The sequence below is a fragment of the Oreochromis niloticus genome, linkage group LG6 (assembly GCF_001858045.2).
Source record: "Oreochromis niloticus isolate F11D_XX linkage group LG6, O_niloticus_UMD_NMBU, whole genome shotgun sequence".
Lineage (NCBI taxonomy): Eukaryota > Metazoa > Chordata > Actinopteri > Cichliformes > Cichlidae > Oreochromis > Oreochromis niloticus.
In genome coordinates this window covers 9,521,734-9,536,864 of record NC_031971.2, presented here as the reverse complement: position 1 = coordinate 9,536,864, position 15,131 = coordinate 9,521,734, and the positions used below count along the sequence as shown (strand labels likewise).

General features: G+C 43.0%; 1 protein-coding gene across 3 annotated transcripts; it reads left to right on the top strand.

Moving 5' to 3' along the window:
* The first annotated feature begins 2,901 nt into the window (after nt 1–2,901).
* cbx6a (chromobox homolog 6a) lies at nt 2,902–11,031 on the top strand. Of its 3 annotated transcripts, none has more exons than XM_005464878.4 (5): nt 2,902–3,080; nt 4,198–4,241; nt 4,375–4,440; nt 5,143–5,209; nt 6,212–11,031. In XM_005464878.4, the coding sequence occupies exons 2-5, from the start codon at nt 4,237–4,239 to the stop codon at nt 7,493–7,495; spliced, it is 1,422 nt and encodes a 473-aa protein (XP_005464935.1). In that variant the 5' UTR covers nt 2,902–3,080; nt 4,198–4,236; the 3' UTR covers nt 7,496–11,031. The 3 variants fall into 3 exon arrangements, with proteins under 3 accessions (XP_005464935.1, XP_005464934.1, XP_019215892.1); XM_005464877.4 differs by having other exon boundaries at nt 2,902–3,172; XM_019360347.2 differs by lacking the exon at nt 2,902–3,080 and adding an exon at nt 3,230–3,711.
* The last annotated feature ends 4,100 nt before the right edge of the window (nt 11,032–15,131 follow it).

The window sequence follows — 15,131 nt, the reverse complement described above, 5'->3', positions numbered from 1 at the left end:
TTTAAATCTTAAGAATTTCTCACTTCAAAGTCCCATGTTATTAAATCACCTACTCTTCCCTCCAGCTTTGGACAACTTGTTTCAGGTCTGGTTCAGACCAGGTATTATTTACTTTAAAGATCTCTTTATACACAATAAACTAGCATCATTTGATCAGCTGTCAGCAAAATACACTTTTCCCAAATCTCACTTTTTTACAACTCAGACATTTTTTGCAATCCAACCTCTCCAGATTTCCAGAAGCTCCAGCTTCTAACTTACTGGACAAGCTCCTTAGTTTGCAAATATCAGGCAAAGGTATAATCTCCTGTATCTATAACAAACTGTGCAGGGTAACTTCAGCTCCCTTTGAAGGCCTGAAATCCACATGGGGGAAGGAGTTAGGTATATCTATGTCAGATGACGTTTGGGATTCAGTCCTCACTCTGGTAAATTCTAAGTCACTCTGCGCCCGTCACTCCCTATTACAATTCAAAGTAGTTCATAGGGCCCACTTATCTATGTCCGTTTTGTTCCAACGTGAGAAGTTCTGTTTTGTAACCAGTTTTTATGTTTCCCTTAGTTGTTTTGTTTTTTGTTAACTGTATCCACAATTGCTCAATAAAAATATTTTGAGTAAAAAATTGTGTTTCCATTAAAGGCGAGATGACAGACTGATATAAAGGAAAGTTTAGCTTGAATTTAAGCTACCAAATAAAAGTCGTGCGGTATAAAACTTTTATTATTATTATAAGGTCAACCTGAATGCAGTTTTAGTTGTCAGCAAGTCCTTGGTTCAAACGCTATTGTAAAACATACCCCACAAGAAGCTTAATAGTACCATGACTGTGTCATAAAATGTAAACCGCTCTTTGGCTTTAAGTAAGTTTCAAAGCAACATGTTTATCATAACAGTGACCTGTTATGATAAATCATAACAGTGACCTGTTATGATAAACTTATTAAACTAAACTTATTGTTTGTTTTTCCTTCCACAAAAACCTGATGTTCACACCAGCCTCCAGCATATATCACCTTTGTTTCTGAATCCTTGTGACATTTTGGCTTTTGCTATCTTTGTTTTGTTTTTTTGTTTTTTGTTTTTCTATGACAGACATGATCATGTTTGAAGAAGAGTTTAGAGCTTGGGAGTTTTCAACACTTACACTTAAACCGTGCTTATAACAGGGTGTACTTATCAGACGAGTTAAACTGAAAGCCCTGCGTCTTTCAGTACAATAACAAGCTGAATGAACTGTGATAAAGTCAGCTTTGTCACTCCCTTGACAACACTCCTTAATTACGCAATACTTAAAGCCTTAATGCAAACCAGTCACATATACATTGCAAAAAACCCAAAACAAAACCAAAAATTAAGGGAGCATGTGATTATCACAGTATAACAGCAACTCAGTTAAGTTTCAGGGATATCAGTCAGTCCACTCAGGAATAACAAGCCATTGAGAGGCAACAACAATGGTATGGGAATGGTTTTACAGGTGGCCATAGATCGTTTCTCTCTCCTTATCTTACCTGACTGATCCTTCTCTAGTTCTGTTTTTGTTAGTGTCATTGTTACTGCTGGTAGCACAACAGCACATTCAGGTTGCACAGGTAGCGCAGCTCCTGTTTTAGGATGGCATACGTGCCTCCACAAGAAGGTTTGCTGGGTCCCCATAGTCTTAAGAGTATAGATGAGATCCCATTAGGCATGAGGAGAGCTGGATCAACCCACCAATGACAGAGACCACCAGAGTCTCTGGTGGGACACTCATGCATGTTTCCAAACTGTCAGATTTAGATTCCTTGAGGGTCACACAAGGTCTCAACGTCCTTTAGTTTTGACCTTCTGGTTCTAGAGGAATCTAAGCGGACTTCAACAGCTGGGAGGCAGATGGGATGAGTCCACTTATATTGTGCTCATTTACAAGGACTCATTTAGACTGATGGCAACATGTTGGCAATCTGTCTGCATTTATAACTTTGACAGCAATCATTTGCAAGACTTGAACAATCCCTCTGACAGTGATTGCAGTCAGTCCAAGTCAGACTGCACTGTTTGCAGAGAGGTTGCCTCCTATCAGGTGACCTGTGCAATCGTCTTGTGATCCAAAGTGGTCATGAGAGTGTAAACTTGTCAAGCTATGGGCAACCAGGTATTCACCACAAGTTGCAATCAGCGCAGAATAGAAAGAACAAAACAAAGCAATACAATCACCAATCATACAGCCTTTTTGTTTTGTAGATGCAAGAAAGTCGCTGTGCTGTTTTTACTTATGTGACTGAGCCATTAGTTTGCTCTGATTTAGGAGGTAGCTTTATCAAGCTAAGCGTGTCCAGTGTCCAGATGATATGAGCCCTCTTGTTCATAGTATTCAGCGATTATTTAAGTGATTTAATAAAATATCAGTATTTTCTGAGCCTGTATCAATACAATCTTGCCATGCAAAATATTGCCATACTATGCTGTATCGACCCCCCCAATTACTAATAACTGTTTCATAAAAAGCTTCTTGCTCAAACCAGAGGGAATTTTTAACTTGGAGGACTAATGTTTTGCATCCAAACCAAATGCCGAACGTTTATTTTATGTTTATGATTAAAATAGTTGAATAAATAAATACAAGTTTAAAAAAGTAATGTAAATAAAATTTGTCCATTTCATGGCATAGAAGGGCATTTTCAATGTTCGTGGCTTAGTGGGACACTTGAAAAGAACCATTGATTAAACTGCCCACTGTGTGACTGGAATACGGCAAATATTATTAAACCAGTTATCAATATAAAATATAAATGCAATATAAAATTTTGATGACCTTCGATGAACTTTGCTTTGTGGGAAGTCTAATTAGGTCTGTAATAATTTAATTAGCGTTAATAACCTTCTAAACTCGGCGGGTATTAGTGTCTTCTGACGCTGATGTTTAAAGCTCGGAGCCGCGCGGGCTTTTTTTCTCCTCGGGTTGCCGGCTGCGACCAGATAGGTCGCACCGCCGCCGCTGCTGTTGTGCCGTCTCCGTGTGTGTGCAGCCCTTCACACGGTTTGGTCGATCCGTGCAGACAGCGGAGCTTGTCGTCTGGAGAGACGGACACCGAGACAGGTAGCTCAGTTCGGGTATGAAACATGGAGCTCTCGGCGGCGGGAGATCGCATTTTCGCCGCGGAAGCCATACTTAAACGCCGCGTCCGTAAGGTGAGCTACAGCCGCCACTGTCCCGCGTGTTTTGACTACGTGCAGATGTTGGCCGTCGGCAGCGCGGCACTGCTTCAGTCCATAGGCTCAGGGCTGTCATCTTACGCCTATGTAATACTGCAGAGGCCTTCTTGCGTATGCTTTTACTTCGCTAGTCCGAGCTAGATCAGAGCAGCGAGGCTGGCGCGTACATTGAGGCAGCGACAGGGCAATAAAAACAACAACACAAAGAACGGGGTGGCTGCAAAGACACGCTAGCCCCGCTGATGGTATTGTGGACTGTGCTGTGAAACGGAGAGGCCTGGTTTCCTTGCCAGCTAATGGTAGCTAAAGCTATACGGTCACAGTCAGCAGCTCATAGCCCAGTTTATGTGTAGCAGCCACATTAACGACAGCTTGACTTTGTTACTTTATCGTGCGAGTTATGAAAGGTGGCTGCAGAAGCACAAGTTCTCATACGCCGGTGATGGGAAAGCAGTCTTCAACCATAGCTGATGAAGGACTTTAGAGAGTTTCCAGTGTGTTTTCAGTATTTGCATGTAAGAGACCCTGTCCATTATGGCATGTTGCCTTCTGAAGTTGCCGGTATACACAGTTAACCAGCAAGGCCCACCGTGGCTCCAGTCGTTTCAGAAGTCCCTGCTTGGAGTTTTTAGCGTATCCTTCTTGCAACACACGGACAAACGTAGATTTAAAATAAACGACACCCAAACGTGAAATGTATTTGATCTTATTATAAAACATAGGAAGATTTAACCCTAGCGGAGACGTGAAAAAAAAGTGAAGTCATCTTCAGCTGTAACTTGGACTGAAATGTGCTAAAGTGCATTCAGTTGCATTGCAGATTTGGTGTTGCTGTGCATTAACAGCATGTAGAGCTTTGTTTCCATGTTGGTGTAAAGGCAAGGATATCCTATTTGTAATTAAAAGACTCACCCTGTGTTTGAATGTTTTTCCCCCCTTTTTAAAAATCTATTGTCATATGAACTGTTTTAGTAATTCTAAAATTTGTCTTCTTCTTTCAGGGAAGGCTCGAATACCTGGTGAAATGGAAAGGATGGGCAATGAAGTGAGTGCCTTTAATCCAAAGTGTTTATGTGAGCAAGCATCGGTTTGATTCAGCTGAAAAATGCACATTAACTGTGCTTTGGAGCAAAAATGAATGCATGTGTTTTTCTTCATGTTGCTGCATTTGTGTTCAGGCACAGCACTTGGGAGCCGGAGGAGAACATCCTGGATGACAGGCTGATTTTGGGGTTTGAGCAAAAGTGAGTGTAGCTGCTTCATTAGGAGCCCTGCGTGTGCTTTGAGTAATCAGAGTCTTGATTTTTATTTATTTATTTCTCATATTTTGGCTCCTATCTTGAAAAGTTTAAAGCATGTCTGCTCAGTCCCCCTGCCCCCATTTACCTTTTTATCACGTGTTCTTGTTTTAAATTACTTCCAGTGTCTCTTCCTCTAAGTGCTTGTGTTTACTCATACTTTCATCCCCCCGCCTCCCCCTTTCGTGTCTTTACATTCCTCCTCTTTGCTGCCTAATTGTAAAAAAAATCTGCACTGAACTTCTTTTTGTCTGTTGCCAAGCTCTTTGAAAGCCTCGTGCTGCTCATGGAAATGTTTAGAGTAAAGTTCAAGTATCAGAAAACTTTTAATGGCAGGCGGGGGATAAGACAAATGACTGAAAGGGTGTTTTCACTACATGTCATTCCTCTATTTCCTGTCCTTCTTCAACATTGTCCCTGATGAAAATAAGAGCAAAAAATAAGAATAACTGTTTTTTTTTAAAGGAAACCTGTGTTCTGACATGGCTTCAGAGATGCTCTTTTTGCCCACGCGCACCCACAGCTTTCATGTCTGTCATCTCCTTTGAGTCATTCTATTTGCTCTCGTTGTCTTGTTCTTTTTGTTGTGTGTGTCTTTTCGTTTGTGGTCAATACCATTCTAACTGTCACTACTTTTTTCTGTTTTAGAGAGCGGGAAAGAGAGTTGCACGGGCCAAAGAAAAGGGGACCAAAACCCAAGAACCTTGTAATGAAGGTACCGTTTATGGAGTTTTCTTTTTTTTTTTATGCTCCTCCACAGGGAGGAGCTGCTGCATCTGAAATCATATTTAAAATTTTGACGAGTGAACTGGAAACTACGACTAGTTTGCATGAATTAAATCTGCAGCTTTGTTGAAATCTGTACCTTTGTTCGGTTTGCATCACCCTGCAGGAAAGTGGAACATTCTGTTTGTGGTTTCTGCTGTTAAAGCTGAGAAAAAGGTCAACCTACTTGAACCTCAAACGGTGTCTGAAGGTTATTTAAATCTACATAGTGTGCATGCTTTGTCTTTGGAAAATGACATGAAAAGAAGCGTGAGCTGCAGGGACATTTTACCCGAGGCACATACTGCAGCAACCTTTGGTCACAGAAAAGTGCTTTCAGAAAGCCTTAAAAGCTTTAACTTCAATATCTAATGTATCCTGTTTTGTAAGCTGGCCAGTCTGTGGGGCCACACTATCTTTTGGGAAGGGAGGGTCATTTATATCAACAACAATAAATGGAGTAAGAAAGGAGACACTTTTGATTGAAGTTACATTCAGCACGGCTAAACTTTGTGGTGTTGGATGCATTAACTGATTTATTAATTTTGATCTCAAATTAACTTTAGTCTAATATAAGCTAAATTAGCTGGAATGTGTACACTTTTGAGGCATTAGTTACAAAGCTGTCATCCAAGAAGCATTTTAATGGTTGGTATAAATCATTGTGACTCTAGTGTTGCCAAAAAAACCTAACTTGAGCGAGTGCCCATGGTTACATAGTCTCAGCTCCACCCTCCAGAATTGTAGCTAGAATGAGCTGGAGGAGATGTGGTTCACACACTGCTGTAGAGCAGAGCAAGAGCTACCATGGTTAGCTGCAGTCCGAGGCGCTGGAGTTGAGCCAGATGTTTAAAAGTGGCTGCTGTTGCTGTGTATCACTCCATAAACGAGTTTAGAGGTTCAAAAAGCTCACTCTACAAAAATGGCTTCTTAAATGTGCTTTGTCTCGCAGGCTCGTGGTCAGAAAGGAGAGAGCAGCAGCCGCGCCTCAAACACCCGCCAGACCACTTCGCGTCCCACTTCGTCCACTTCTAACCGGGCAACTTCCTCCTCCTCCTCCTCCGCCTCAGCGCATCTTTTACCGTCGTCCTCCAGCTCGGCTGTCGCACCTTCCCCTAAACTTAACTCCCTTGCGGCCACACACAAACTGAAGAAAGACATTCACCGCTGCCACCGGATGTCCCGGCGCCCTCTGCCTCGCACAGACCCCATGGCGACCACCTTCTCCAACCCTGGTGGCTTCCCGTCCCGCATGCACGTTTCCCCCTTCTCTGAAACCGTCCGCATCCTTAACCGTAGGGTGAAACCCCGGGAAGTCAAGAGAGGCAGAATCATCCTCAATCTGAAGGTCATCGACAAAGCGGGCCGGGGTGGCACAGCGGCGGGGAGTCGGAATATTTCAGCAGGACGTCAGAACATCCCATCCCGCAATCGCATCATTGGGAAGAAGAGGGAAGCCCCATATAGACCTTTCCAGCCTCCTCTGAAGATGCTGGGGTTCCCGATGTACGGGAAGCCATTCGGGCTGCAGTGCGGAGGACCTGTGCCTTTTCACTCCCACCCAGGCTCATGCTCTAGCACAGGAGCTAGGGAAAGCCGCACCAGCCCTTCTCAGTACCAGGCACCTCCTTCTCCTTCCAGCTCCAGTGGGTCTGAAGGAAAATCTCCCACCAATGCTACAGCTGCCCAGTCTCAGCCTTCCACTGGGGCCTCGCCGTCTAGCAAGGATCCCAAGTCCAGCAAACCTCATGCAGACACTCAGAAGAGCCAGAGCACCAAGTCCTCCACCCCTGCCCCGTCCTCAGATGCAAACCAGGCTGCATCATCATCCCCCTTCCTTCCCTCCTCTCCCTCTTCCTCCCTGGAAGACGAAGAGGACGAGGGTGCCCCGGACCGTACGGTGCCCTCAGAGGAAGGCAGGAAAAATCCTCGCCAGCGCAGGGCTAAACACCAGTTGCCCATCGCGCTTCCCCCTACCGCTCCCGGGGACCAAACCTCTGCCCCCGCCGAACCCCAAAGGGTGCCCGCTGAGGGAGACCCCGACTGGCACCCTGAAATGGCTCCGAGCTGCAAGGATGTAGTGGTCACAGATGTGACCACCAACCTTGTCACCGTCACCATAAAAGAGTTCCCATCCCCTGCCTCCTGCCCTGCTTCACCTTCTGCTAGCCCCGAAAATGCCTCGTCCCCCCCTCCTGTCGCCGCCTCCGACGACCCCTCCCCAGCGAAGCCATAGGAGGACGGACATTATGAAGTCAAATGCCATTGAAGAAAGGAAAAAAAGTGTCAAGCCACTTCAACTCTCTTCTACCTTTACCTTGAAGGGTATGTCCATATTTGTGTAATGAAATGTAACCCAACACCGCCCTGTCATTGAATATTTAAAAAAAAAAATGACATATTTTTTTTAGAAGAATTATATAAATTTGAGATGGGGCAGGTAATACGTCCTTCTTGTCATTTCAATTGCCATATTTTGTCCACTTGCACAGCACTAACTGTTTGGCTTGGATGGAAATGGTGGTAATTCTTTCACTTGCTTCATGCTGAGTTTGTCTTGTTTGGTACAATGTAACATTGTCCTGAAAGTGGAACCGTTGCCCGTTTAGTGTGCAGGTTGAACTTTTAGAAGGCATACTTGGCCTGTGTGGAAGAAACATAATATTTTTAGATGTAAGCTCTGCTCTGGAGGCTGCTGTCAGCAGCCTGCAGGTGTCCTGACCTGTTAGTCTCGTTGGAAGTTCAACTCAGTGAACTTGACACAGCTGGATTCAGATATTGCATCAATGCAATAGCGAGGTAAATGCACTTGACTGCATCATTTAAAAACCAACCTATTCTGTGTGGTTTATCAATTTTTTCCAAAGCCTTCTCCTCTTGCTCTCTTGAATGCACATGCATATACATATAAGTATTTATATGCACGCACAACCATAAAGGCTGCAAAAGAATATGAAATTCAGTAATTTTTTTTAAGTTATTGCTGCCATTTGCAGTCTCTTACGTATTTGCCTTGTTTTTCGCTCGGATCCCGCCACCTACTTCGACTCCGTAACGTCCACCAAGACCCTAAACTGGTCTGCAGTCAATTTTAACAGTTCCTCTGTACGCCGTAATCGCAAAAATTAACTTCTCAAACTGTCCAGGTCTAGAAGGTCCATGAGCTGAACACAGTTCAGACTGAAGCCGTCGACAAAATGCAGCTAAAAATAGAAGTTGACTCCGCGGCAGGTGTTTCAAATCTGTGGAACATGAATCCAGGCAGCTGTGGCTTGTACAATGTAGCGACTGTTAAGTTTTGTCTATTTATCTTCCACTTTTGACTGGTTAAAAACTGTTTCCCATGCTTTACTTCCTGTGGATGTTGCCAGTTTGTCCTTTTATGCTTCGTAACTGTTCTTTATTAGTATGTGCTCTGGTAGTAACGTCAATAGAAGTGCTTTATTCTTGCTACCCATAGGGCATGCGCGTGTCTTTCCACTGATGCAGAGCCGGTGCGAAGCCACTTCCAACTCGGGTGCCTTACGACGACAAGCCTACATTTCCACAGATTCATAACCGAACAGTACATGGGGTTATGTAACAAAGGCTGGGGTGATTTACTTGGGAAGGAGAATCTGTATTTGGTGAATTTCTTGAGAGACAACAGTGGTTCCAACTTTTGGTGCAGTCAGTTTTGTGAAGCTGCTGAATGTCGGCTTTTTGGAACCAGCATTGATATTTTCTTGTAGTGGAAATGCATGAAACTGGTTCTAGAGGGGGCACCTGCACTACTGTAGTGGAAAAGGGTTAATCTAGGCCTATATCCATCAGGCTCTAGTCATCATGATGAGAAGTAAGACAACTTTGCCTCTTGCTCCTGTTGTACCAAGATTTGTTTTGCTATGAGTGAGGCCCAACATGTCTTTTAAGTCCTGGCTTTAGACTTAGTTGAGCTTAATGTCAGCTTAATGTAAACAGTGCTCTTGGACACATGTAGAGGAACAGTGAGGACCAAGGATGCCTCGATGTTCCAGTCCAAACAGAACACTGTTTTTACTTCCTAAATGAAGCGCCGTTTTGTTTGTTTGTTTCCTGCCTTGTTGCTTTTACCCGTTTATGAAGGATAAAACCTTTGGACCGCTGTTTAATAACTGGAGAGGATGCTGGCACAGTTGTCTTCCCCTTTTCAGACACATCAGACAGACTGTCTTTCAGTAGGATCACAGTACAGTTGGTGTGTCGGGGAGCTGGATGGTTAGAAAAGCTGCTTGATCTCTAACGGTTTGATCCAGCGCCCTTGTGTTCTTGGCTGTAAACCTTTTGCCGGGTACGTTAACCGGAGGTTGTTTCCAGCTAAATCCCTCAAGCTCAACATTGATCAAAGTTTCTGACCCTACCTTCAAACGCACCAGCCGTACTTTAAAGAAACCTTTACAGACCCCTTTATACACAGATTCTTTTTTCCCCCTGCTCTTTCTAGACCTTCCCAGACTCTTCGGCTCTCAACTCCGCTCTATCTACAGTATGTGTTAGAATATATTAAAAGCTTCCGCATGCGTTGCCTTAGAGCTCACCGTCGGCTGCACTCGAGGCAACTGTAACCTCATCACACTTGGCTCTTATCAAAGAGAACGGCTGAAAACGTCATTAAATCTCGACTTTAGCTCGGTGACTTTAAGGATCGCAGACTGTAATGAGTTTTTAACAGTTTTCTGTCGTCTTCTTTTCCAGAAGTTGCGAGTACCGCTTTTTCCGTGTCTTTTAACAGGCGAAGGCGACGTTCCTGTCATATACTGAATGGTTCTAGTTGTTGTCAATGCTGTTTCAGTACTCTCTCATAGGTTACACTTGGAAGGATTTATTCCAAAATGACACATCCATTAATATGAAGAAAAAGAGAAAAACGGTCTGTAGTTCAAATTTGAATCGTTGTCTGTTAATAATGACACTACTTAAATCCATATTTGACACCGTAAAAACAGAGCGGTCCTATTTTTTTCTAGAATTATTTTCTTCTCAAATGGATATATTGTAATTTGGAATAGATTTTTTCATCTACTCTATAATATGTTTAAGTGGTGGATAGAAGTGACTCTTGCAGTTGGTAGATTTGTAAGGTATTAGACTGCTAAGTGATGTTTTTTTTTAATTTTAGTTTTAAATTTTTTGCTTATTCTTTGTCATACGGAGTAGCACAACTCAATTTAGTGGCCTCTTTCAACCAAATAGGGCTCTTGATTTTTATAATTTCACATTTTTAAAGCTTTTCTTTCCCCCCTTTTAAATAGTTTTCTATGTGATCTTAGTGCTAGATTCATTTTGGCACTAATTAGAAGAAAAAGAAGGATCCTTGTTTAAACGTATGAAATGTGATGCTTAACGAAATGGAAACAAGCATTATTTTGTTGTTTGTACTGTAATTAAGTACTTTTTTGAAATATGCATAACATTGTCGATGTGATGATGTTTATTTGAATGCCATTTTCTTTTGGCTTTTTTAGTAGTCCAAGATGGGTTTGATCAGAAGGACTCTCACTGATTTTTACATGTCAAGACTGCAGTTTTGTCTGGTTTTATGCTAATATGAATTATGTACATTGTATTGATGCTAAAGACGAGGAGTTGGAGGCTGACATTGTAATGTATCTGAACTTCAGAAGCATGTTTTACAAACCCTTATTGTACAGATTATGTATTCAGTGTCACGTTACCTGTTACTGTTGTTGCTTTCTGTGTGTTTCTCGTACAAAGCTTTTAATTAAAAGCTCTCTAAAAAAAAAAAAAAAAAAACTTGCTTTGGGCTGTTGTCATATTTTAGTGTGATTTAACATAAGAGGCAGAGTGTAGAATTAACAGCTGCTGTTTTCATTTTACTTGGTGCTGGAAGTGGTGCTGACAGTAGAGCTACAGTTAGGCTCATCAATTCAGCTTCAACACTTAAAATCAACTCCAGATCAACTTATCAAACCTCACCTTACCCGGGCTACAGCCATCTGTTTAAAAAGATATGACAGGACTCTGGATTTCTCTGAAAAATTAAGTGTACCTTTACTGCTTTCACAGGAATTAAGAGTGAAAGTGGCAGCCGGGCGCTGCTAATCAGACATGCGATTCCTTCAATTCATTAGCAAGTGTGAGCACCTTTAGACTTTTTTGACAGTTTGCTGCTCTGGAGTGTTCTGGTGTGCTAAATCTTTCTAGGAGTGTATGACCTAGTAAATTCACCCTAACATCAGTCTGAAAGGGCCAAAAACTTGGCCCTAACTGTATCAGAAAAGAGGTGGAGACGGAAATCAAGTCAAGTGGCTTTATTGTCATTTCAACCATATACAATGGAACAGTACACGGTGAAATGAGACGGTGTTCCTCCAGGATCATGGTGCTACATGTAACAGAAAATCAACACAGGACTACATAAAGTGCACGTGTGCAAAACTTGCAAAAACAGTGCGACACCAGGCCGAACAGAAAGATGCAGAGACAAGACAGTGCAACAGAAAAGTGCAACAGAAAAGTGCAACGATGACAAAGGGTTGTGCAAAAAGTACTTGAGTTAATGGAATGTTTAAGTGTGTGTGTGTGTGTGTGTGTGTGTGTGTGTGTATATGACATTGTGCCGGAAATGTTTGACTGCCAGAGCTTCATATCAGGTAATCTCTCCGTATCGGTCACCCTGTTTGTCACGTTTGTTCATTTCACATGGCAGTGTGTACGAAGTACAACACAAACAAAAATATAATACATATATAAATGTTCATTTATAACTTGTTCTCAGACAGTGTCACCGATGTGTAACGGGCCTCTCACAGCCGGCTGCACATAGACCAGTGCTGTTATTGGAAAACGAATCCTTTTAAAAAAATATATGAAAGTTAGTTTGTGTTTTTACCCCAGAAATATAGAGCATGAAAAGGCTTCCAGTTACTCATGGATGGCACTTACTAACACTACTTAAAAACACTGACAAGTTCTTACTCTGATAAGGCAGAAATGGCTAATAATAATCCTGCTTGGACCATCAGGGAAAAAAGAGGCCAGTTTCACTCGAGCACTATTGCCAGAGTCCACTGTGGGGCGCTGTTGAGCTGCTCATTTTCTTTCAGAGTAATGGAGCAGCAGCATCTGTGTTTTCAGATGGATTGTGAGGGTTGGGGGTCATATTAAGGTCATCACGCCTGTGTATTCATCTTTCTGTGTTTTGATGTGGAGATGAATACGTCGAGTTCAAACAGCTTCATTCTTTTCCACAGGCAGTATTTCATTTTATTCTTCTACCCTTCAGACTGTTGGATGTATAACAGAAAGACACATGTAGTCTCCTTTCACTCCTTCCCCGCGCTGCCTTTGGTTCTCTGTCTGTTTCCTTCCTGGTCCGATACCACAGGCGCTTACTGTATGAGCCAGATGGAGCTAAAACAGACCCAGAGTTTGATACCAGTGGCCGACATCTGTGTGTTTGTGTGTGTATATAACCTACACATGTGCATTAGTGAGTGCAAGATCAGTCACCTCTGGAGATTAAGCCACAATCTGGGTTACTGGTCATTAGACTGAAGCCCATCTAAATTGGTGTTTGAGTTTCTGATGGTTATAGATACATATTCCGTATTTTTCATGTTATTTCATTTTGCAGGGGTTTGACTTGAGGGTAATAACTAACACAGCAGTGTAGTTCCACAGTATTCCTTATGCCCCGTTAAATAGAAAATTTAAACTGTGTGTCCTTGCAAAAGAAGTAATAAAAGTGAATCTTTTCTGTTTGCTTCATAAATATTTCAGCCTGTTCACAGCAAAAAGCCTGGGTCAAGTTGATTGCAGTGTTCCACACTGAAAACAGACTACTAACAAGGTTAAGCTGCATCGAGAAAAAAATGTAAAAAACACTCTCAAACACAAGCCCTGCAAAATCAATGGGTGACACCTCACCTCCTGTATTATGGAGCAAGCACACGAGGAGAAGAGGCAGAGATGCCTTCGTTGGCTCTGCAGACTGGAAGGAAAGCAGTCGGAGGACGTGTTTACATTTGCTTCCCAACCGTACACAGACGGCAGTGCTGGTTTCACTTAGCCGGTCCGTCGCTTTACACCGGACAGATAGGCATGACGTTTTGAACAAACGGTGAATTCGAATCACTTTGACAAACACAAAGTGCCACCAGCTGCTCCGGGTTTTCACTTATGCCGTTCATGGATGGGTTCAAAATCTGACACAACCAGCCCTGAGATGATAAATCTCACTTTAGATCTCCTGGAGTTGACAGCTGCACTTTTTAATTTGACTGGCTGCCTGGAGTGGTGTTGACAATAGAGACGTCAGACGAGGAGCACAGAGGGAAATGTTTGGCTGCCGGAGCTACGGATCTGGTTTCATATTCTAAATCATCTGTTCATCTATAATCCACATGAAAATATTGTTTACTGCAATTTTAACCTTGCTGGTTGGGAACCATGTTTTGGCTGCTGTGAATCTAGCCAGTGCATTCAGGCACTGCTGCTCACTGCCTGAATGCTGTCATCATTGTACCCGACTGGGTGGGACACATGGGGCTGCTTGCACTGTCTTTCTCCAGGCATCAATTAAATCCTTAAAAAAAAGTCACTTGTGTTCACCAAACAGTGTGAGTGTGTGTTTTATTCCACTCTGTAAAATAGCTTAGATTTAACTCCACACCTTTAATTCATTTACTATGCACAGCTATACGAAAATGCGAAACCCTATTTCCTCAGCCACTTACTCTTGGGTGGAGGCTGTAGCTCAATAGGTTCATCTGCTAATGAGTGGAGGGGTTGGTGAATGGTAAATGGCCTGCATTTGTATAGCGCTTTACTCAGTCCCTAAGGACCCCAAAGCGCTTTACACTACATTCAGTCATTCACCCATTCACACACACATTCACTCACTGGTGATGGCAAGCTACATTGTAGCCACAGCTGCCCTGGGGCGCACTGACAGAGGCGAGGCTGCCGGACACTGGCGCCACCGGGCCCTCTGACCACCACCAGTAGGCAAACATGGGGTTAGTATCTTGCCCAAGGATATTTGGCATGCAGCAGGAGGCAGCCTGGGATTGAACCACCGACCTTCTGATTGGTGGCTGACCTGCTCTGCCACCTGGTGGTTCGATACTAAGCTATTTGAACTGTTGTGGTTGGACCAGTCAGGGTGCCTGTGCTGACTTCTGTCCACTCCTGAAAGTACCAACAATGAACATATGAGCATCAGAACTGGACCACAGAGCAATGGAAGAAAGTGGCTGGTCTGATGTATCAAGTTTTCTTTTACATCACATAGGTGGCCAGGTGTGTGTGCATTGCTTACTTGGTGAACAACTAGCACCAGGATGCACTATGGGAAGAAGACAAGCTGGTGGAGGCAGTTATTACTTTGTTGCATATCACATACACCCTTTCATGCCTGTGGCTTCTAAGGTTTTGATTAGCCTCCAAATTCTCCAGATCTCAGTCCAGTCGAGCTTCAGTGGGATGTGCTGTACAAGTCAGATTCATGGAGGCCTCACCTGGCAGCTTACAGGACTTTAAGGATCTGTTGCTAACATTTTGATACCACATTACACCTTCAGTGGAGTCCATGCATCGAAAGGTCGGAGCTGTTTTGGCAGCAAAAGGGGGACCAACACATTATTAGGCAATAAGGCATTAGCTAATGAAAACTGTCACTGTGAATCGAGAGGTCCAGGCTGAGGCTTACATTAACAGCTGTGAGAGAAATATTTATTGGAAAGTGTGTTACAGACATCAATAGCCCCTAAGAATGAAATAGAAATGAAGTAATGAACAAGTCCCTGAACCTGTTTAACATATCCATCAACCTTAATTTCTTTGGTTAATGTTAATAAAACCTACTCTCCTCCTACACTATCACAGCAAAT

What these genes read in the sequence shown, in the direction of transcription:
- cbx6a (XM_005464877.4), top strand. Translation starts at nt 3,104, where the DNA reads ATGGAGCTCTCGGCGGCGGGAGATCGCATTTTCGCCGCGGAAGCCATA. An exon ending in TGGAAAGGATGGGCAATGAA is followed by an intron (nt 4,242 to 4,374) that starts GTGAGTGCCTTT and finishes ATTTGTGTTCAG; the next exon opens with GCACAGCACTTGGGAGCCGG. An exon ending in ATTTTGGGGTTTGAGCAAAA is followed by an intron (nt 4,441 to 5,142) that starts GTGAGTGTAGCT and finishes TTTCTGTTTTAG; the next exon opens with AGAGCGGGAAAGAGAGTTGC.